Here is a 24,229-nt window from a genome sequence, read left to right as displayed (position 1 = left end):
CAAAAGAGAAGATGGTTCAGCGGAATCCTGACTGAACAGTATTTTTTCATGCCTACTTTTATTGTGATTACTTTTCTGTTGCAAAGCTGCTGTTGTATTTCTTCAGGTAATTTATGACAGCCTTAATATTTTCAAAATGCATTGCTTAGCTGTCTTCATTTCCGTGCATGAAAACATTTGTTCCACTAAGACCTCCAGGGCTTCCATCTTCTACTTCATTTAATGCCAGGGCTTCACGCTGTTCTGACAGACTTTTGTAGCTTCAAAATTAGAACACAAGAGGCTATTTTAAAGTATGTTTGATAGCTGATGTTTCGTGCTAGTGGAGAACTAGCTGCGTACATCTGTTTTTATTGCTGTTTTTTCATACTGTGGCAAAATGTATCTAAGATCAGTGTCTGTGTGTCTTTTGGAAGTGTTACTTTGTGAACAGACCTTGGGAAGTCTGAGCAGAAAACAATGCCATAGAGTTGTTAGGTGTGTGACTAAAGGGAGGGTTACTTCAGTTTTTATTTTTTTGAAGGGTAAACAAAAATGTTAAGGAGTTCCTAGATTTAGGTGGAGAAGAAAAGAAGTTATACACACAAATTGCATGTTTTCTTAGAAGTCTATAAAGCGTTAGTAAATCTGGGTCCAACTTAAGTGTTGTGTATCTTTAAAGATAAATATTCATATAGATCATGATGCTATAGAAATTGTGGACACTTGGCTTAGAAATCTAGGTATAGAGTATTGGGATGTACGTTAACTTACATTTCACAAGCAGGGATAATCTAAACCTTGCACAGACATTACGTTAAAGGTACAAGTGCAAGCTGTCCTTCCAGTTTTTTGCTGAATTGACTCATTGAAATAATTTCTGAAGGAAATCTTGAAAAAATGTCAATTGGTAAGAAAAATCCTTTTTGTATTCCAGAAGGAATACAGGAAGTCATGTCTGGACATTCTTAGATCTTTCTCCTCTTTATCTTGAATAGTAAAGATATAGTTTTCTTAATGTGAAACCAAAAGGGCAGCAGTCGTAAACATGGTAGGAATTCTTCAAAAGTTTTAACTTAATTTTTATTGGCTTTTAAAAAAAATTGTTGTAGGACTCAATTGTATAATGTGAGAGGTGTAATGTATCCTCGTGTTTGCTGAAACTCTAAGAAGAGATCTAGTGCTGGAAGCAACGTCTGTATATTATGGGAGATAGAGCTGACACTGGCTTTAGTCAGCTGTTGATGAATACCTCAGTGTGAGGTAACTGATGATGCTATTTCTTATTGTTGTAGTTCACTGAATGGTCTTCCTGAATGGTTTATGACGTTAGCTGTACAAAGCTTTGTGTGCTGCCTTAGAGAAGAACTGAAAACCACAGATGTATATTTGTACAGAAAAGTACTGGACAACCTTGCTTCTTGTATGGAGGACTTCAACTTAGGTATGATGAATATATCAAATACACTGTCTTCTGTTCTAACTTGCTCAGCATTGCTTTGTCTTGGTGTAGCACAACCAAGACAATGGTAGCATAATAATAGTGTTTACATCTTTATGTTAAAAAAAAAGCTTTTTTTTCACTTGTTAAAGTGTATTTTCTTTCCTCTAGGTAGAGCAAGTATTACGAATCTGTTTGAAGAAGGTAAAATTGTGTTTATTAAAATAATTTTCACTTTAGATAATTGGGGGAAAGTTGCATGTTAAGGATTTGTGGCAGACATAAATGTCTGATTTCCCCACAATTCATTTTTAATGACAAGTACTTTTATATGGTATATTTGTCAAGGATTTCCCCTTGATTTGTCCCTTTAATTTCCAGGAGTCGGTCTTGCTTTACTGAGCATCCTCATATACAAATCGGAAAAGGTAGCAGTGGGTGGGATCTTAAGGATCTGTTGGAGTCATTACTACTTCACATGAAGTAGCCTCTACCTTATGCCTTGTCATGAAGTTAAATAGGGTTACACTGAACTGTTAACATCTAGTCTTGACTATAGCAGGCCCTGATCTGCTTTGGCAAGAATTTTGTTCGGTAATAGTTCTGCACAAGTCTGATCTGCTGGTGAGACAGCTTATTATTGAATCACATCAGTTCAGTCCCATACTGATTCTATCTGTAAACTAGGTGATATTTGCATACCAGGTCACGGTATGTCAAGCTAAAGTTCACAGCTTCCCATGGACCTTTTATTGCTGCTCTATCTTTGACTCTTGGAAATTTCAGCTTTTCGCTGAGGAGCTCTAACTCTGGATTAGACAGCATGGGTTGGAAACTAATTTTGTTCCAGTTTGTTAAAAACAAGTGTGAGATTTTGTTTTAGCATTGCTTCTTTGGGACTGCACTGAATTTTCAGTTTGATTTGTTGGTAGAGTGGAAGAAACACCACTATACTGATAACTTTTTGTTGTGATCGCGTGTACTCTGTATGTGTGATTGCTTTGCTCTTTTAAATTAATTAATAAATTAAATAATAATAATAAATTAATAATTGTAATAAAAAATAAATTAATTTTCTTTTTTGGATAAATTTATCACATAATTATTTTCATTAGTTCTTCAGTTTCTGCAAAAGGCGCTACTTGACATACAGGAAGAAAACAGGCAAGTGAATTTATTATAAGCTGTGTTTTACCTGTTTTCATTTCACTCTTGCATGATAAATTAATGTGGAATACCATTTTGATAGCCATGCGTCGATGACAGATGGGAATGTTAGTTTACACTGATACATATATTTAAAAAAAAGCTGCTGATGAGTTTCTTTTCTTTTGTGGCAATATGATGATATATGAGTGGAAAGAAACAAAATGAAAAGTGTTAGTCTTTAAGGCACTGATACTGTGTTGGAGCTACTACTTTTAAGGGAGGCCTTTGAGTTTTGGTTTTGCTATCTGAATTGTGACTGAACACTGTAATTAATAAATACACTTATTAAAATTCAGGTAGAGTAATTCTCTTCTACTTTTCATGAGTGTTTAATTCAGCACTGATATTCTGTTTGTCATGCAAGTCAATATTTTTCAGCATGACATAAAGCAAAGCCCCCTTACTGTGGTCTCTTACCATGTGCCTGGAGGATAAGGGTGCTTAATAGAGTGTTTTGTATGTTACAAGTTTACGTGTTGTCTGTCTTCAAATTAGAAGAATGTTGAGTGATAGAAATATAGTCTGTGCGTGAGGGAACTCTTCAATAAAATAAGAAGGGACCAGTACTGTGTTCTGTCAGTCTTAAGTTTCTGCTCTGTTCAGGCAGTCAAATGAATGAAAGTTTGTCATGGGAACCTACAGAAACTGCAGCAGAGTTTGTCACTGTGTTTATTTTCATTTTAAAATTTTGCCCTTGTGTGTACTTCTTGTTTATTGCAAGTTACATATCTGGTCAACTCAAACAATAAGTTCGTTTCTACCATAAATTCTTTTTGAAGTTGATGGAATGTGAGTTTCTGGGAATGGTAATGAATGATTTTGGTTTAATCTTTGTGAGCATATTGTCATACCTTTATTTTTTTTTTTCCACCTCCCCCAGAAGTAATAATGGAAATCGCATTGTTCAGACTCGGTTGATGCATGATTTATTGATGGCCATTAAAGTTGCAATGATGCTTGTACAGAAATTGCAAGAAAACATTCAGGGAAGTCTTTGGAAAAATCATGAGTCTTTTGTTTGGCAAAGTATGTGTAATTTACTGAAAAGCTCCTCAGACTTCCTAATGGATGGTAAGTTTAGTAACATTCAAAGGCAGGTGTTTTCATTTTATTGGTCTTGTTCTTTTTGCAGTAAACACAACTTGTATGTGGAAAAGCTTGTCTTGTATAGCTTGAATGGAGGTTGAACTGTCAAGATTAATGGGAGTGGGGAGCAGTAGTAGGACTTCCTGTGAGCTGTGACCTGTAGCTCAAAGTGTATTTCTGTATGAATTATGCAGTCAGATCTGTTAATTATTGTACTGTAGCTAATCAGGTTTGCTTCTTATACAGATATGTGGTTTTTATATTAGAAATTTCTATAAATGTAAGCAGGCTGTGCTACAGTCCTTTTTTCTTACCAGGCTGTTCTGTATTTTCTGTCTGTTGAAAGGTATTAATAGCTTCCTACTGCACTCATGTAAAACTTTGTCAGTAGTTGCTATACAGACTGACACTACAGACTTGTGAATATGCAACTATAAGTCTTGGAAAATTCAATACCAATAGAATAATTTTGATACACTGTTCTGCCACACAATGTTTACTTCACTTTTAACTAAAATACCTTTCTCTGCCATGTAGAAACACTCCTACAGACTGTTCAGACTACCTCAGGACTGGCCTTTATTCTGTTCACTAAAGCTATGTATGAACCTGCTGAAGAATTACCTTCCTTGGTAAGTATATATCTTCTCTAGAGGTAATGTCATTAATCAGTCCTCCCAGTGTTGTTTTAGAGGCTTTGTTAATTCAGATAGCAGGACATGCTAACCTCTGTGTTGGCCTTTTGAAATTAAATCATTTATTCTCTATATGTATCAAATAGTGATATAAGGTTTTTGAATTTGTAAGAAAAACATGCAAATAATCTTTCAGATCTTCCAGGATTTGTGCTTGTGTACAGACTATTTTTTCTCCTATGCTAAGACACTGTATCAGGCTTGATTTTGCTCTTACAGGTCAGTGACTTGCTCTGTGGATCGAGGAAACTTGCAGGCATGCCAGCATGGTTTGTGAATAACTGTGGGGCTCTGTGCACAGAGCAGCTCTCTGACTCTGTTCTTCTCTTCCTATGCCATGGAGCGCTGGCTATGCTGGACTGGAAGAGTGGCAGCATGGGTGAAAATGGAGAGAAACTATTACTAGATATCGCATCAGTCTTGTTGTCTCTGAGTTCAGAGTAAGTCTGCAATTTGATTTTTATTGTTTCATGATTTTTGGGTGGGCGTTTAAATTTCTACTTGCTTTTTTGCAAATGTTGTGGTTCTAGAAGAAGGGTGCAGTAACATAATATTATGAAATACTAGCGTGCAGAGGTTCAGTTCTGTTCTCAGTTACAAAATAGCAGTTGTAATGGCTTGTCAACCTATTTAGGTGTTTTTAGTTGTGACCAGTTAAAAGCATGTATAGTTTGAAACATCCAAAACCTTTTTACATTACTTTTTTTTTCTTCAATGAATGGGTGGAATTTCTTTATCTGTTTTAGTGTGAGGTAAACTAGTGTGATGAATAGTTATTTTGAAACATAATTTATGTATTTATTTTCAATGTAAGTGACAAATGATGTTTATGGACTTTGTTTGTTCTTTTGGAAAGGTTAAAAGAATCCAGCATGGCAACATCTTTGTCTAGAATTCTTGCTATTTGGACTAATTCAGCACTAGCTGCCCTTATTCCAGACTCACCAAATCTAAAAGTGAAACTTAATGGGAATTCAGAGGTGGTTGGGAAGCTGCTGGAATACGTTTACACACACTGGGAACACCCTCTGGATGCTGTTAGACACCAAAGCAAACTGATATTCAGGAATCTTCTTCAGATACACCGAACCATCATTGCTGCATCTGATGAAAAATCAGACCCATTCTTTGCAAGGCTAACCAGGCGTTTACTGAGTTTGGAATGGCATGTTAAAGGGAAATATGCTTCTCTTGCCTGTCTTGTGGAGTGTCTGGGCACTGAAAATATACTGCAGTTGGACAGATCAATTCCAGTACAAATACTGAATGTGATGAATGATCAGTCTCTTGCACCCTATGCTAGTGATCTTTTGGAAACCATGTTTACAAATCACAAAGTCCAGTTTACTTCAGGTTCTCAGAAGAGCACTTGGATTGACCAGTGGCATGACGTCTGGGTTTCTCCTCTTCTTCAAATACTGTGTGAAGGGAACCATGACCAAACTACATATATAATAGATTACTATTTACCAAAATTACTCAGATGTAGCCCTGACAGTCTGAGCTACATGATTAGGATTCTTCAGGCTTCTGCAGATGCTAATCTTGGTAAGAAAATAAATGATATTTGTAATCCGAATGATTTAAAAAAAAAAAAAAAAAATCTTGGAAAAGTGATTTTCAATTCCTGTTAAAGTGAATTTGGGAGAAAAAAATCTGGGTGGTTGTTTATTGCTGTCAGTGTTTCATGGCGGGATTTGTAATAATCTTGAGTATCTTCATGCTGTGAGCAAAATAGTCCGTGTTCTAGTTGTGTGTTCTTTACTCTTCACTTTACCTGCCAAGTTTTGTTAAGAATCAGTATTTTTTTTTTTCCTATTCTTCTGTTCTCCCATTATTTCCTGTATGGGCTTGTCCAATAGCAGGGCTTTAGGGATAATTTTTTGTTGCAAATATATGGATATGAGATTTATGATTTTTTTTGTAGTTTTGTTCTAATTGAGTGTAATTCTCAGTTAATGGCTTTTGAGATATCACAAAGTCGTTTTTTCTGTATGATTTACTTGTGAAGAGGCTTTTGGATTCTAGACAATTTAGAATGAATTGAATCTATGATAGACTGTCTTTTGGACTTCTTTGGTTTATAGAGAAAAAGAGGAGATAGGTTAATGAGTTGGAGGTATATGGAGTTTCTGACAAGCTCTGCAGTTAGTGCTTTGTTCACGGTGTTAATTAGACTATAATTATGACTGTATTTCATTTTCTTTAGGCTCTTGGAGTACCAGAGGAGCTCTTGGAGCCCTGATGGCATGCCTAAGAACAGCCAGGGCTCATGGACACCTGGAGCTTTCCAATATTATGAGCAGGGGTCTTGTATCCACTGAATCTATAAAACAGGGTCTAGTCCATCAGCACAATCAGGTAGAGGGACAATTGTTTCTATTTTTATATTTAGACATCAGATGATTTGCTTAGAAAATTAGAGGAATTGCTTAGATAAGTCAGTATTCTTTTAAAACAAAAGGTACCATCATAGGTGTCTATAACTCTTTTATATTTAACATCTAAATGTCTTTCAGGTTTGCATCGATGCTTTGGGTTTGCTTTGTGAAACTCATCGTAGTACAGAAATTGTGTCTGTGGAAGAAATGCAATTAATTTTATTTTTCATTACATACAATTTGAACAGCCAGTCTCCTTCAGTAAGGCAACAGATATGTTCTTTGCTGAGAAAGGTAAACAAAATGTTTAATGTGCTTATTGTTCTAATTATATATCATTTCTCTTTTTTCTACTATGTTAGGAAGTTGCTTAAATGAAAGAAGAAACTCTTAAGATAGGTCTGTTTTATATACAACAGAATGACAGACAAGGATAACTTAAAAAATTAAGCAATAGACATGGTAACTAATTGTGAATGGTAATGTAGTAGCACAGTGTGGATAGGATAAGGAAAGCATATGTATACAAAGAATGTGTTGGATGGGAGTGGGATGGAATAGGCTTAGCAGAAACAACAGAAGCCCATCTCTATTCGTACTTGCCTGAAGCAGACTGAGAAATATGAGTTGTAAAATTTGTGTTGGAAGAAATGGAGTAGAAAGTGAGAGAGCAGTCCTGAGGTTAGTTAAGCTATAAAAATCTATGTGTGCTAATTGAGTTTTTTTAAACAGAAGCTTACGTTCCATGGAAAATTGAGAGGTGGGAGAAGAACAGTGGGCGTAAACTTGAGCAGGATGGAAATAGGTGTTGGAGGTGGAAAGGGATGGGAAGGAGTGGGAAATGGAGAACAAAAAACCTTGTTTTTCGTGTGAAGGATCAGTTGTGTTGTGCTGCATGTGAACTTTTTTTTTTAAAATTGCAAATAATAAGATCTAGTAATTAAGCTGAAAATCTCATTAGCCCTTATTTAACTGTAAATGACTCTTGCCTTTGCTGTGTTTTGATTTTGTTCTTAAAGTTATTTTGTAGAATACGAGAAAGTTCTCAGGTGCTTTATAAATGGGAGCAAAATAAAACCAAGCAAGAGTTATTTGAAGACTCACCTAAAAGGAATCCTTTGGGGATTTTGCAGAAATATCAAGTAAGTAAATATAAATTATGTTAGATTGCTAGAGGTGTAGTAGACAAAAAGATAGGAAGGCGTTTCTGTAAGTCAGTTAATTTTTCTTGAAAACACCTCTGGGTATGTTAAGTCATGTCTGCATTAGGAAACACAGTGGTATAGAAGGATTGAGTCGTTTAAAGTATAACGGTACGAACACTACTTGTGCAAGTTTATTTTGATTAAATGTAGTGTTTTGTCATGAACTGAGGGCTTCTCAGTATTTGGACAGTATCTTTAAACTTCATTTTGTCAAAAGGCAATCCAGGTTACTTTCTGAGGGATTGCTAAGTGACCTGAAACAGCTGCAATGGGGAAAGACTGCGTTTTAAGGATTTGATGCAATCATGATCTCTCTGTGGGAGTGGGGACAGGAAGCTCTTTAAGAAAACTAAAACTAAAGATCTCCCTTCCTTTGTGTGCTCTGGGAAATAAGAAATCTGTCAATACTACAAAAGTAGGCCTCCTGTTCCTCCAGGTGGAGCTGGAAGGTCATGGTTTTGTTGTGTAACACTTACAGCAGAACGTCCTAAATTACTTAAACTTCTTTTTGCAGGGCAGCAAATAAACTGTTCTAAAATCTCTTATTTGATCTTTAGGATTTCCTGTCATCTTTATGTGACAGACTTTTTGAGGCGTTGTTTCCTGGTTCGTCGCACCCAACCAGATTTTCTGCCCTAAGCATTTTAGGATCAGTAGCTGAAATATTTTCTGTTCAAAAAGGTGAGAGACTGCTTTCTATTTGTAAATAAATGCAATTGATGAGGTGTGGGGATGGGAGGTGTTGAAGATTCTTTTAAGGGAGCTGGTTAATTTCTGTCAAAGTAAAATAGGTAAAATATTTGGAAAGGACCATAGAAATTAAGTACTTTGTCACTTTCATTTTATCCAAAGAAAGTATGGTACATTGTAATAGCTAATGGAATTTTGAAGTAATTACAAATGTCTATAGCCTGTTGAATATCTTTCTTAAATAGGGATTTTCTGGCAAGACTTTTCACTGCTTTTTTTCTTTTTTTTTTTTTTGTCACTAAGAAAGATTTTGGAGAAGATTCAATGTATTTAATAAGTCCACCTCCTTTACCTATTCTAATTTGTTAATAGTATGTTGTTTAAAATATTGAGACTATGAAAACTGTCAACTGAAAAAAAAATTCATGTCTTTGAGATACATTTTAAATAAGGAATAGCTGAACTGAACTGCTGCTGCTGTTATTTCAAAGTTTCCACAAAGTTACAGCAACCTCAGTTGAAGAAATACTACTTAGAGCCTTGGTATCTAAATCTTCCTAAATCTTGTCTCTGGAGCATATGATCAACATTAAAGCAGATTTTTGGTGTTCAGTTGTTATTTAAAGGAATGAGACATCTAAAACTTGATTTGAAGAGGAATTGACCTTCTTGGTTGGTCTTCTTTTCTTAAAACCTTCTGTAAATCATTGTTATGCTAACTTCATTATTATGAGTTTGTAGCATACTGTTGTGGCTTTTGATTTTTAGCAGAAAATTGTACTGGGAGTTGTTCATAATAACTTTAAGGTTTAGGAGTGTAACAACACTTTTAAAAAGGAGATTAGCTGCAGTTGTGTTCCCTGTTGCAGCATGGTGTGCTTGTTTATGTCTTAAAACTTCTGGCTTCGTTCTGGCATTAGGTCAGTCCCCAGAAATCGTGACAACGTGCAGAAGTCTGAAATCTTTTTTTGAAAGGAATTTCTTGCTAGTATTACCAAATTCCAGGAAAATGATTTTGAAAGCTGAATAAGTGAGATTCTGTTTTTGGCAATGAGTTACTTTCTGTATTACTGAGAATAACTTTTTGATGTGGGAACTTTTTCTTCAATAACGAACAAGCCATCTTAAATACTCATTAGTATTAAAATAATGCTCTAGCTAAAATTACATTTTAGTGTTTCTAGTAGTAGAACAAAATCAAATGTAAATATAATGTAAATATAATACTTATTCTGGAAAAAAATTACAGCAAAACAATTTCTTTGAGCAGGCCAGGAGCAAGTTTTTAGATTGGATCAGGAGATCAATTCTGCTCGTGTCCGAACTTTGATTCAGTGTTTTGCAAGTACTTTTGAAGAAGTAAAAGTCCTAGCGTTTGAGCTGTTGATGAAGCTACGTGATGTTGTGTTTAGTTTACAGGTACGTAACTTAAAAATAAACTAAAGGGAGTAATTTCATGAAAGATAAATGCTCTATATTGAGTTAGGTACTTGAATAATTCTTGAAAATTAGAAGCTGGTCCAAGCTGAGTGCAGTAGTGTTCAGACCTAGTTTTTTCTATATATTTTTTTACAGCTTCAGCCCTTACCTAAGGAAGGCTAGTTTTGCTAACAGATGAAAAAAAGTATGGGCAGTTCATTGGGTATGGCTATAGACTGTTTACTAAGCACATTTTAATACTGGGAAAGAGCATACTCTGGTATCAAATAAACAGATAATGCAAACTCTTTTCTTAGCTGCGATGTCCCTTGCAAATGGTTGAGGCATTTTGACTTTGTTACTCACGAATTTCACAAAATTCAGCCCTATGTTTCTATTCCTCTTTGATTTGGTCTCAGATTTCACTTTCTGATTGTCTATGATTTCTCTCAGATTTTGCACTTTATAATGTTGGTTTTTTCTGATTGTTTTATAAAAACTCTATAATTTAAAAGTACCGATGAGCAAACACTGATTCCCAGTAACCCATGCTTCTCTGTGATGACTGTTGGCAAAGCACGCTATTTTGAAATCAAAACTATCTTCCTGTGATGTCTGTTGTGTTTGAATGCTGCTTTATAAATGAGCATTCCCATCCTCAATGCGTGTGTGATTGTATACATACATTTGAATACATACACAATTCACGTTTTGACTGCAAGGCAATCTGTGTATAATATAAGTGTTTCCTAGAAAATGTGTACCTGCAGACCTGTTGAAAAGCATGTTCTCTGGTGTCAGGTTGCTAACTAGCTTAATTAAATCAATATGGGAGCTCAATAAAATGAGCAATATTGTTTCTTTCAGGATTCTGAAAGTCTAGATCTGTTATTCCAAGCAGCAATGGATCTTAGCACAAGTACCAAGCCGTATGATTGTGTCACTGCTTCCTATTTGTTGAACTTCTTAGCGTATCATGAAGATCTACAGCATATTTGTTTAGGAAAATGGATTAAGCATAACCCCCAGATGAATGAAGACACATCAGTAGGTACAGTGGAGAAGAACATCTTAGCAGGTAAATTTTAGGGAAATTATCACCAGTATTTTTTTGTATTTATTTGAAACCTTACTGGTTTTCTTCAAGACATTGCATAATGGACATAGTGAGTAGAAGGTGTTTATTTCTAACAGGATTTGAAGTATATTTCGTTTTGCTGTTTCAGTAGACAAACCCTTATGAAGATCTTAATCAAGTCCTATTCATGTTGAAGCTTTCACGTGTTCTCAGAAGGTGGATTTCATTATTGTTTTGGTCAAAAAGAAAATGGCATTGAGACCATGGCAACTCCTTTGATGAAGCTGAGTACATAAAGTGCTGGAAAGGAACCTCTGTTCCTCGGAAAGCTCACTTACTCAGAGCAAAGGCAGTTGTGGTTTGTCTGTATCATGTTTAAGTACTTGACATTTGAAGTGCTGACTCTTGGACCTCTGTTCACTCAGAACCATTGTTCCAAGTGGTTTGCAGTCCTGTGTATACATTTCCACTTTGTTCACGTGTGGAATATTCTTTGGTTTGGTGCCTCTGTGTGAAAGCTGCAAAGCTCTAGATCTATCAGATCTGGCAAATTCATTAAAGAAATATCTTACAGATTTAATAATTTGCAATGAAATTAAAAATCTGAAAGCTCCATTGTTTGTGATCAAATGCTGAACCTAGTTTTTAGTAAACTCACCACTTTTTTTGTCCTCTTAGTGGCTTCTTTTCTAGTAAGACTTTCTATTGGCTCGTTAGTATTTTCTTCATATGAAGTGAAACCATGGTTTTTTGAGACATCATTATGATTACTATAAATGAAGGAAATGTATGGGTAATCCCATGTCTCATTGTTAGAGGGTATCTTCTGTTAGTGATCTATAGTTCATTATTTGGATCTGTAATTCATTCTACATTCTGATTGTGACACTGATGTCCTGCGTGGTATAAATGTAAGTAGAATTGGCACAAGTACCCTTGCAAACTGGGCAGCTGCTTCAGTGGCTAATTAAAGACTCAGATATTTAACAGGAAGCTTCTGATATTTAATATTCTGTTGAGCTGTTTGTTGTTTTAAGCTGCTTCTGTGGGCAAAGTCTAACTTTCAGTATGTGGTAGGTTACCTCTCTTGACTTCAGCATAGGCTGTGGCTGTGCTTTTCACTTCTGCTGTTTGATTTGGACAGACTAAATAGAATATAACATATTGTGTAGGTAACTGAAAACCGACAAAAAGCACTATTAAATGGACAGAAGAGTGAGGAGTGTAAACAAAGAAATTTCTCTGCATTTTCCCTTGAACTGTTTTATAAGCAGCCTTTATTCCTATTTCTTCTAAGCAGGTTTGTTTCTCAGAAAATACCGTGTGTATTTGTATGTATAATTTACACCTGTAATTTTTAAAAATTTTAGTTATCAAGCTTTTGTTGGTGAATGTTGAAGAAGAAATATTTCAAGCAAAAAAGTCTCTACTGCAAGCAGCAGCGTCATTCCCAATGTATGGGAGAGTGCACTGTATAAACGGAGCGTTGCAGCAATTACCTCTTAAGTAAGTAAAGCATACTGCAAAATACTAAGTTGTAACTCCTTAATTAAGCACAGTGGAAAGCTGCTTACTGGAACATAAAAGCGTGCAATGTTATGTGTAATGAATTCAAGTACCGATGGCTTTTAGCACTCTTACTGACTTTGCCATGGTTTAGCTAGGTGTTGTATATTTCTTTGTAAGTATTAAAAACTCAGTTTTAGGACTTGTACAACTTATTTGTAGTTTTCACAATGTATGGGAACTGTTGAGTTACCACCTGAACCTCTGATAGATCACCTGAGGTGAGCACTGAATGAGCCCTGGGATCACAGGTGAAGGCAATTCACCTGTGTGACTGGAAGGGGTGGAGCCTGGCTGCACCTCTCTCAGACCCCATTTAAGGGCTGACTGCCACTGGGGAAGGATCTCTTTCTTGAGATCCTTCCCTTTGCAGTTTTCTACTGCAAGCCTAGGACATGGCTGAGCATTTCATTTATTTTTGGTTGTCTCTTTCCACCATGATAATCTTTCTATCTATAAACCTGTGAAATACCATCCTAACCATGCCACTCTTCTAACTGTACATTTGTTAATTGTACACACAAATACAGTTGTAGATGTATTTATAATGTCTTTTTTTTTCCTTTAAATGTAAAATTATTTTAATATTTATGTTGCTTGCCTTTTTTTTTTCTTTTTTTTTAATAGTAACTTGATGTTTGTAACTGAATGGAAGCAAATAGTGGCAAGGCTCATTCTGATGTCATATGAACTCTCTGCTGTAGTATCTCCAGTAGTGCAAAGCTCATCACCAGAGGGTCTTATTCCAATGGATATTGATTCAGGTAAGCAAACAAACAAAAAGAATTCTGTAAAATCTGAAGCTCTTGAAGTTGCCTTTATTTCTTATTGCAATTCAGGAAACAACTCCCTACACCATTCCCTTTCAAATTTCTATTTTATGTCTTCATCTTAAGCTGTTCTTTTAAGTTTTGATACAGGTTTTCTGTCTTCTGCACTAAATGGGATAAGCCTCTGCGGATTGTGTTGTTGCATCTGTTTCAAAACAGGTGTCTGTGTAGTCTGATTTTCTTTCTTCCTTGGTCTTCGTAGTCACTGTAGTTTTAAATTTTACTGCTAGTGGCCTTCCTTTTTAACTTACTTGAAATAAATTACCTTTGTATGAAGAACTGAAAGTCCAAGCAGCTTAAATGTTCTTGTCTAATGTGTAGAAACTGCTGATCGCCTGCATATGATTCTGAAAGAGATACAGCCCCAGGACACAAATGATTATTTTATGCAAGCAAAAATGTTGAAAGAACACTGCAAAATACAGTCTGAAAAGCTGGCTGAACACAAGCCCATGGAAAATATTTGCACAGAAATGAGAGGTAAATCAAACACTGTATTAATAATTAAATCAAGTTATTCTTTATAGAGCAGACGTTTTACGTGGGTGATCAAAGTTGGAAGTTATATTTTCCATATAATGTTTCACTTCTTCAGTAAACTTGTCAGAAGCTAGTTATTCATGGGCATGGTTCTAAAGACTGATTCACTATGTTTCTGGGAGATTGTGGTTAATCTCTCTAAGAGTACATGTGTAAATGAGTTGTTTTGATATTGGCCTGGATTCTATTGCCCAAACTTCACTGGCCAGGTAATCTTTAACACCTCTTCTGTCAAGAAACGCTTTAACACATTGCTTGTTGAAAGGTGTTAGTGTGATTTTGCTCTCCAGTGTACACAAGGCTAGCGGGGAATATATTCATGCGATAAAACTTTGTTGCATGGATTACATAAGCAGAAGCTTCTCTTTGAAGGCTTATCCCTGGATAAAATGTTAGGTAATATTTGTCTGTTTTAGTGAATAGCAGCTGTGCAGTTTTTCTATCTCTTTACGTCTCCGTTTCAAAATTTAGTGTATTTATTGCATGCCTGCATATATTTACAAAATATCTGTACATTTAAAATCTAGTAGTTTATGCAAGGTTTTGGAGTCTTAGAAACAAATAGTTGAACTTTGTTTCCTCGTGTATTTTTCCTGCATATAAAACAGTTTTTTGGGGGGCCACATGTTTTGTTTCATGAAAATGTCTGTAAATTACGTTAGACTCGCATAATGTCCACTAGATGACGCTGCTGCATTAAAATGTGTATGGTCCGGGAGTATGGGGGCATCTGAGTTTTTTTTTTTTTAAGGAAAAAAACCCACAAATAACATCTAGTGATGGTTTGATGATTGGTATGAGAGTTCACTGGAGCCTAGCTACAAAGCTGTTGATGTTTGTATAGTTTGATATGCAGTGCAATGCTGATGTTGACCAAAAGACTTCCACTCTTTAAAATAGTGGTAAAGTTGTATACTGTTCTCATATCCAAAGAGAGTTAAGCATGGTAAAAAGTTCCAAGAATTGAACTGGGGTCAACAGAACTAAATTATCTTTTGTGCTACCTAGTTTTGAATTGTTTCGTAGTGAATTATGTTTTGTAAGAATCAAGCTAAATTAATTCTAAATTACAAGTCTGTGCTAGAGAACTTGGAGTCAGACAATTACATCTCTTGATTTTTATTTTTAAGGTAAAGAAAGTCAGATATGTGATGTCACAGCTCAAATGGTACTCGTGTGTTGCTGGAGAAGCATGAAGGAAGTATCTCTGCTATTAGGGACACTGTGTAAGCTTCTGCCTACACAGGCTTCATCTGAACCTTCACATGGGTTGATTACTGTAGAACAGGTAGGGAAATACTTTTGATTAAAAAAAATCTTCATATTCTGAGTGGGGGAAAAACAGACAATTTTAACAAACGTTTTAAATGAAGCTATATTAAATATGAAAAATATTTTTATTGCCGTGCATGTGGTTAACAAGGTATTTTTGATACAGTGGTATGCAGGAGGCATAATGCTTAAAGTAGTAAGTAAGTGGAGTTATACATAGCAGACAAACTGAAGGAATACTCGTTCTTATTGTTAGGTTGTTTATAGGATGCATATTCTTTTCATAAAAACTGATTTATATTTATACGTATACACATGTGAATTATATGTTAGAGTTGTTAAATCTTATGAACTGGCTTCATTTTTTAAACAGGTTTTTTGTTGCATTTTAAGCTATAGATGTTGGTATTTTCATAAAGCTCATTAACTAAACTTCATAATCAAAAATTCTGAAAGAGAAATATGCTGACTAGTCACAGCCTTATGCTGCATGGGATGTTTGAATTGTGGATAATTTAATGTGACTCTTTTTCCTCCAATGTTTTTTATTTTATACATCAGAAATGTTAATATGCCATCTGGATCTCTTGTAGCATGTTGAGTGAAGTACTTTACAAGAAATTAGATTACCACAGGCATTTATTTGGGAAATATTCCATGTTTATTAAATTTCTGTTTTCAATTGATGGCCATTTCATTTCCTTATGATTTTGACAAAACCAGTCTGCATGGAAGACTGAAATATGCAAGGCATACTACTTTTTAACTTCTTTTCTTTCCAATAGAAACTGAATAGTTTTTCAGTAGATGTTATGAGTTTGTCTTAAAATGAATACCAGTGTAATTGCAGGTCTAATTTCTTATGTTATCTCACATTGTAGTTCTAGTGCCATGGGACTAGTGCTGGTATCTTTATTCTTGCATTGTCTCTGGCCTACTTGTCTCCTAGCTAGTTTACAGCTTTACTTGTATTGCTGTAGAGGTCTGGAAGGTGGATAAGAGCTGATAACCTGTTTCTACTTCTGTGTTCCTTACTCTGCTCCAAGTCAAACAGGAATTGGTATTTTAGCATGAGTCAACTCTTACTGTAGTATTTCCATTTTTATTTAGAAAGCAGACATTAGCAGAAACATCTTCTGATATCATAGATGTCTCTGTGCTTCTGACACCTTCCTGTAAAGTAATATCTATGTTCTAATTTGAAGAACGTTATTTGATAGGAAATCAGTTTGAATTTTTCCTCAGGTTGGTAAGGAAGTACGGTTTGGCTGTTTGGATAACTAACATTATAGGGAAAGTTATAGCCATTTTCACTGCACTTTTTGTAAGTGGCCTTACCTTATTGTACACAAAGAATATTTCATCATAAATCACTAGAAATGTCAGTACCAGAACTTCTGCGGCTTTAAACTTCCACAAAGCATTTTTTCAGTGCTGAAAAATAATGGAATTGGATTTTGATGTGTTATGCACATACACCCTTCTTTTGCAGTTGTCCATCTTTTTCTTTGTTCTGTAAGTACTGGAAGTTCTGTAGGTAGGGATTTAAGAATATGGAGCTGTGGAAGTTAAGAGAAACTTTGGATCTTATTTCCTTGAATTGGGACTAAGTAAATGTTGAGAAAAATCTGTTGCAAAGCCTCCCTTCCTAGCATTGAACTTTTCTCCTTGTTTAGGTCAGTAAATGTGTGAAGTTATACCTTACGGAATCAATGTTACTGTTGCAATTTATTCACCCTAAATATTGTAATAAGTACTGAATTTGCATGTTTTCTTTTGGTTGTTTTTTTCCTATTTGAGCAAACAAAGGAAAATGGAATGTCTTTCAGTCCATGTTAAGAAATGTCACATAAGAACTGTGTTTCTTGGAAGATAATGGTGCTAGCCAACTAGTTGTGGCTTTATTTCTTCATTACTCTGACTAGCAGTTAAATGTTGTCTCTTTAAATGCTCATGGATATTCTAAGTTTGGAATGCATAGTTAGCATGGATCCTGAGGCAAGTTCCTCTGTCTGTTTTTTTTTTTTTTTTTGGCAAAAAGAGTTGTGGCAGTTCTTTTTCTTCAAACTCTAGCACATGAATGAAAGTGAATATACCAGAGTTCAGTTTGATGTAATCTGGTCACTGTGGCTGTTGCAAAAAGCTCAGAAATATAAGTAGTAAGTTGAAAGTTATGTGACCAGAAAAAAGTATCCCATGCTATACCAAAAATAATTAAGGTGGTGGAGCAGGAAAGTGATTTGATTTCCATGTGTATGGTTTTCTTGGTTTGGTTTTGTTTATACAGCTGGAGAGTTGTGGGTCAGTTGTCTGTGGGTCAGTTGCTTCTGGAAAAAAAGGCTCTTACTCCTAATCTGAGGTGAGAGAGCTGAAACCCCGTAGATATTTCCAATTATTGTTTATCTTAGGCTGCATTTAGCTGCAGGAAGTACTACATTTGATCTCTAATTTTTTTTTTAGACCATTGTACTTTCATTGTTTGGATAAAGTGAATTAATGGTTGGAAAACTATCGCTACATACAGCATTAACTCCTGTGACATCTTAATTACTTGTCAGACTATTAAAGCATTTGAGCTTATAGCTAATAGAAGAAGAACTTTATAGGAAACTTGAAATGATTTAATATTTGGTTTTATATAAAAGTTTTGAAGAACTTTTCTGAAGAGCTCACAAAATATTCCTGAAGAAAATCTTGTGTAGTAAAGTGAAATATGTTATTGTTTTAAGTGCATGGAAATTAATGATTCTCATTATTCTGGAATAAAGAAGCATATCGTCTTGTGTACAGTGAGATTGTGTGGCATTGTAAGCTTCCAAACAGCATTAGAAGCTTGGTTATCTTGATAAGGCTGTAGAAAGTAATTATCAGTGAAAGTTCAATCATGGAATTTCATTTTTTGAGATGTAGCTCTCATTACTCTCTCTATATATAATGTCTTTTTTTGTTTTAAAATTGTTTCTAGTAGTCACAGACATTCTTGCAGAATTGAGGCACCTTCAGAATAGCTCACTAAGGTATATTTGTGTCCTTTGGTACAATTCTTTAGAAACTGGAATATCTTTTCAGATAAATTTTTGTAAATATTTGTTTCTGCTGTTACGGGGTAGTAGATCTTTTCTTTGGGATTTTAGGCTAGGAGTGATGGCCAACAAAGATTCTGTATTTGTTTCCTCTGAAAATCAGGATTGTCCTTTTCTGAAAACCTGAATGTGCTCCTCTTGGACAAGCAGCTAATTTTATGTCCTCTATTTTTTTTGGTGATCTTCTAAGGACGTGACACTATGCCTTTAATCTGAAGAACTGAACGTACTAATTGCTATTCTTTACATGCTTTTTACTTTTGCCAGTGGTCTGTTCAACCAGGGGAAGAACTTCTGCTCTTAACTGCAGTATCTTGTATATGTAAATGAACTGTCTATTCATAATTCCAAGTAACTTTGTTATTGTTGTTGGTTTTTTTTAAGGTCAAAAATATCGGAGACTACTTCAAACACCATCTGATGCAGTCGAGGCACAGGGGTGCCTTTGAATTGGCGTACGCTGGCTTTGTGCAACTTACAGAAACACTTTCGAGGTAAAATATATGCAACTTATTCGGTTGTTAATATAATAATTTCACCAAACTGTGTCATCAATCCTGAAGCTGACTGTTCAAGAAGATCGTTGGTATCACGTGGATTTTGAGTTTGTTATAGGCATGATATGTCTTTAGTTACATGGCATTTTTGGACAATATTACATATGGTTCGAAATAGTGCTTCAGCATTGGAAGAAAATAGAGACATTTTGTGCTTTGTGGTTGTTTTTTTTTTTTTTTAAAAAAATTTCTGGAGTGTTAGTTTACAGAATGACTCCGAAAAGCTCCTGGGGAAAGTAGGAGTGTAGAATTCCTTCCCCCAGCTCCTCTTTCCCAAGTTCTTAATGAAAATGAATGCCAGACATTTTGTTTTCAGCCAAGATGCTTTCCTGGAAACTTTTATTACTTGTCATTGGATGAGTTGTGTATTCTGACATTTGGAATACTATCTGGCCGTGCGTCACAAGATGTGATACACAATCTTTTTTTTTTTTTTTTTTTAGTTCCCCTGTAACTTAATACTTTCCTAGAAGAACAAAATGGGCAGAACTGATCTGAGATCTAGGCAAGAGTGCTGGAGTTTCCATTAAATATTGCTTATTTTCCTTCTGTTAGAATGCGTTAGTAACATTTCTTTGTGATTTATAATACTTGTGTCCATTTTTTAAGAGGACAAATCAGAATCTCTAATGACTGTGTGGGTTTTTGTTTTTTAACGTAGTTTTTGAAAAGACTGATTAAAATTTTCCATTTGAAGTACATGTATTTTAACATCACAATCAGGTGAAGTATCTGGTGTTCCCCTTTTGCACCATGTCAGCCAGTTAGAGCCATGGCTCCTTTGATTTAGTTACTTGTTTTTTTCTTTGAAATTGGGGGAAAAAAGAGGACAGTAGCGAGGTGTGTGTGTGCTGTGTTTTTATTTTTTGTGTTATTTTAAAGTTAAATAGAAGTCTGTGGATGGGAACAGTGATACCCACTGGAACAGCTGCCTGGCCAGCTTCACTCTGTGTCTAAGACAGTTTCCCAAACAGAAATGAGCAGTTGGACTCTGGTATGGACTTGCTGGTGGAGTGGCTGCTTAGCTAGTAGTGCTGTTATAGAAAAAGAAGTATTTGATACGACTGTGCAGTGGCACCCTTGTTTGCTGTTTCCATTTAAGATTGCTGCAGGTTTAGGTGTTTTCCATTGTCAGCACTGTGTGTAGTGAGAGGGCAGCTCTTGCACTGAGTGAGAAATAATTTGCTGAGATAGTGTCAGGAGAAATGGACAACTGTTGAGGTATTCCCAGTTATCTAGTCAGTTTTCTAGAGAAATGACTGTATTGTCCCATCAATTAGTGAATCTATTTTGAATAGAGTACAGAAGAGACATTTCATAGTTTTCATATTCCAAGTCTATTGCAAAGCAAAATGATTTCCTTCTTTTCAGTGTTTTTATGTCAGACTTCAGACATAATTTAAGACTTCTATATTGTTAGCTAAGCTTGGTTTCTTATGTGAAACTTCCCCCCCAACCCTGAGTCAGAGACACCTTCAGGTAAGGAAATATTAACAAGTTAAGAAACTGGTCTTCTCTTAACATATGCAGTGACAAACTAAAATGCCTTCTGCCAATAACTGGTGTTTTCATGTCAGGCAGCATTTCTGTGAATGTTTATTAAATGAATATGGCATTCCAAACAAAGTCAGCTGTTAACAGCACGGAATGCCTAGAAAGAACTGCAGAGTATGAAAGATGTTATCAATAGATGTTTTAAAAATTACATGTTTGTGTTTTATGATCTACTTTTGTTTCTAAGGATTTATTCTTTCAGTTGGATTGAATAGAGGCTGGACATTAGAGTCATACAAAAAAATCCACTGAAAACCAATCAAACGGAAAGCTTAAGAGAGCTCTGCTTCTCTGTCATTTATTAAAGCAGTATTCATGGAATCATAGAATTGCCCAGGTTGGAGAAGACCTTAAAGATCATCATTCCAACTGCAACCTAACCATACTACCCGAACTCTAACAACCCTCTGCTAAATCATGTCCCTGAGCACCGCATCCCAATGATTTTTAAACAGATTCAGGCGTGCTGACTCAACCACCTCCCCACATATGTCATTAAAAAAAAAAAAAAAAGCTTCTGATTTCAGTAATTTTCCTCTTCCGACTTAACAGTTTTCCAAAACAGTCTTCTGATGATGCATGCTACTTAGCATTATAACAGTTATAATCATTTATTTCAAATAGAGCACATATTCCTTTGGAAAAATCCAGCTTGCAAGAAGGAGACAGCAGCTCTTTGGAAATGTATTTGTTTCAATGAAATAGATAGTTGCCAGGAAGTACCGGTCTCAAGGCTAATCTTTGTGTTTAAAATAAAGAGGACTGATTTTGGAATAGCTAGTAATTCTTAGTTTGGTACTCCTGGGATACAGGGGATTTGGGCTGAAGCTTCTTCTCTAAAATATAATGGATGAGTCAAGTCTTGCAGGGAATGCAGTTGTGTTGGTCTGTTGAGTGTCCTGGAGTCTTTCCACTTACAGTTTTGGAGCTGTGAGACTCCATTCGGCAGGTAAATATGAACTGGCTTACCTCTCTACATAGCTGATAGACAGTCTTGAAGTGTAGATACCAGAATTTGTTGCATACGCGAACACTGGAGGAGGAAAACTTTTTCTAGGGCAGCCTGTAGTCATATATACAGCTTGAACATGATACTTTGTTTAACGGAGCTGAAGAGTTATAGAAATCTCCTTGACACTTTGTAATTATTTCCCTCAGACCCAGTGAAAAATGTAGCAGAAATGCTGGTAAATCTCCGGTACTTTTAGATGAGACTGCAGGCAAACTTGGTGCTTTATTTCAGTTGCCAAACATTTGCTTAAAACTATGTTCTGGGATATTTCCATCTTTACCTCTATAGTCCCTAAAAACCAAGAGTAGAGCCTCTAGGCAGAGCAGTGGTGTTCAGACCTGTCTGGGTTGCTGGTCAGAGAAAAATCTTCCCTCCACGGAGATTTCTTAAGAGCTTTATGATATTTCATAAATATCATCAAATTGGTCAAATTTGAGCAATGAATCTGACATTCATTTTGGTATAAATTGTTGAATCTGTTCAAAACATGTCGGTTACCATTCTTCCTCTTCCCTGTTCATAGTCCTCCTATTGGTGGGATATTGCTCAATATTGTCTGCGACTGCACCTTTTTGAAGATCATACAATCACAAAGTAAGCACCATTCATATTGGTGAAATGAGCAGTCCTTTTTTGAGAATATTTTTCTGTAGTTGACCCTGAGCAATTATCAATGCTTATTTGGTGCAGTAAACTGATAGGTAGAGAAACTATCCCGGAAGGCTTTTGACATCTACTTTAAACTAGAGTCTCACAGAACCCATGTGGAGACCCCAACCACTTCTTTATTATAAATGGTGTTTGTTTGTTTTGTGTTTATTCTAATTGGTGAACTTTTTCTGAGAGATCGAGTAGAATGTGAAGATTTCATGGAGATCACAAAATTGTATTGCGACAGAGTTATGGCTATAATGCTTTGCTTTGCTGAAGTTACAGAATGCAAAGGGAAGGTATGGGAAAAGAGATGTCAGACAATGCAATGTGTTTATCGAGGATCATTATTAAAGAAATGGAGCTTAAACTGAACTCAGTGATCAAAGTTATGTCTTATGCAACAAGTGAAGAGCGTTAAATAAAGTATTGTAGTAGACAATACTGAAGTAGAATCTTGCTTTGATTTTACAAACGTTTAATCCAGTATCAGCGGGGAATTTTTGTATGCATCCAGTCAGTTGCTGATCTTGGGTACTCCTGGTACCTGGGGTAGATTCCAAATTCTCTGTTTTAAGCTCTGGTTCTGATTCATTCAGTTGCTATGAAGTGACTGGAACTCTTTTTATCTTCCCAGCTCTGGGAAGATAAAGACTGCTGGGAAGACTTCTTGGAAAAGTTAAAAGTAATTCAATTTCTAGTGAGATGAAGTAGAATTATTCCTAACTTTTTAGCAAAAGCGTAAATAGAGGTGGGAAGGAAATAGTCTAAAATAGTCTAAAATGTAGGATTGTTGTTCAAAAATCCCAGGACTTTTGTCTGCTGAGGGCGGGAGGGGGGGGAAACCTTTTCTTATCTACTGTGTTGCCTGTAGGGCCATGAAGTACAGCATGTAAAAACACAACTTATAATATCAGGGCACTGTTCAGTTCAAAAACATTAAAATGTTTAACTCTATTCATATTTTTTCCCCCTTTCTTTTCCTATGTGCTTGGTGGCAGAGAGAGACTATGGTAATTATATTGTATCTGAGGTTTTTGAGGTCATCCAAGCTTGTCAGTGGCATTAGTGCTAGACTAAAGTGCTACTCAGATCAGCAGCTTTATCAGAGCAGCTTTATCACTTGAAAAATTTCATTTCATTTACAGCAGGTACTATGAAAAGGAGGATGCAAGTGGAAGGACTTCATTATTTTAGAGGAGCTGTTCTTAAAAGCAGGCTTTCTTTACAATAGTTTACACAGTTGTGTTTCTGAAGCTTATTCTTGTCTATTTGTCTGAGAAGGGTATTATGGAGACTAGCTTTATGTTACGTATATGGAATGAGAGTACAACTCTATTATGAGAAAAATGGTGAAAAAAACTCCCTTTTCCCCAGACAGGGATAGTTTACAGTGATTGGAAACCCTGAATTCTGGATATACCCTTGTAGAAAATGCTGGGCCGTATGTGAAGTTTATGCCACAAACCACTAGCATCCAGAAAAGCCAAATCCAAGATTGACCCTTTGTTCTTAACACACCATTAATTTTGGATAGGAGAAAATGGGGAGAGGGGTTTAGCTTTAACTTTGAATTGCCAGGCTTTTTGTCCTCATTAAAACTGACCACAGAAACTGTTCTGGGCACGTATGAAATTGTTATAACCGGAAGAGAGACAGTCTGAATTTTGTGGAAAAATACTTTCCTGCACTACATCTTAAGTAATTTACATATCAAGTTACGGTGTAATATTTTAATTAGCAATATCACTTGCTTGATCTGGTCAAAAGAAAAAAGTTAATTGTTCTCGAAAATGATATTTGAGCTTGTGACTACCATTTTTACATTGTAAAGCTTCATTATTCTTCAAATTTCAGGCCACCTGCTTCTTGAGTCAATATTCTTCTTGCCAGACCATAAGGAGACGTAGCTGCCAAATTCAAGGGAGTAGTCTCCTCCATTGCAAAGTCAATAGTCTCCAATGTTTTTACCTTTAAAACA

The 24,229-nt window shown here is 35.7% G+C and overlaps 1 protein-coding gene across 13 annotated transcripts in view; it reads left to right on the top strand.

Moving 5' to 3' along the window:
* Positions 1 to 24,229, top strand: part of THADA (THADA, armadillo repeat containing) — a 213,404-nt gene that overhangs the window by 64,241 nt on the left and 124,934 nt on the right. For all 13 annotated transcript variants that reach the window (XR_006938649.1, XR_003074216.3, XR_005858082.2 and 10 more), the window contains 18 exons: positions 1,275 to 1,423; positions 1,592 to 1,624; positions 2,536 to 2,584; positions 3,510 to 3,700; positions 4,253 to 4,347; positions 4,630 to 4,850; positions 5,267 to 5,958; positions 6,620 to 6,771; positions 6,930 to 7,085; positions 7,811 to 7,933; positions 8,554 to 8,677; positions 9,957 to 10,105; positions 10,973 to 11,183; positions 12,554 to 12,689; positions 13,377 to 13,513; positions 13,901 to 14,059; positions 15,250 to 15,407; positions 18,859 to 18,968. Coding sequence is in view for 10 of the 13 variants with exons in the window: in XM_040697059.2 (XP_040552993.1) it covers positions 1,275 to 1,423; positions 1,592 to 1,624; positions 2,536 to 2,584; positions 3,510 to 3,700; positions 4,253 to 4,347; positions 4,630 to 4,850; positions 5,267 to 5,958; positions 6,620 to 6,771; positions 6,930 to 7,085; positions 7,811 to 7,933; positions 8,554 to 8,677; positions 9,957 to 10,105; positions 10,973 to 11,183; positions 12,554 to 12,689; positions 13,377 to 13,513; positions 13,901 to 14,059; positions 15,250 to 15,407; positions 18,859 to 18,968 (3,045 nt within the window). In the remaining 3 variants the exon portion in view is untranslated. The remainder of the gene's footprint in view (positions 1 to 1,274; positions 1,424 to 1,591; positions 1,625 to 2,535; positions 2,585 to 3,509; positions 3,701 to 4,252; positions 4,348 to 4,629; positions 4,851 to 5,266; positions 5,959 to 6,619; positions 6,772 to 6,929; positions 7,086 to 7,810; positions 7,934 to 8,553; positions 8,678 to 9,956; positions 10,106 to 10,972; positions 11,184 to 12,553; positions 12,690 to 13,376; positions 13,514 to 13,900; positions 14,060 to 15,249; positions 15,408 to 18,858; positions 18,969 to 24,229) is intronic.

This window comes from Gallus gallus, chromosome 3 (genome assembly GCF_016699485.2).
Source record: "Gallus gallus isolate bGalGal1 chromosome 3, bGalGal1.mat.broiler.GRCg7b, whole genome shotgun sequence".
Taxonomy (NCBI): Eukaryota; Metazoa; Chordata; class Aves; order Galliformes; family Phasianidae; genus Gallus; species Gallus gallus.
This window is presented reverse-complemented; position numbering and strand designations above follow the sequence as displayed.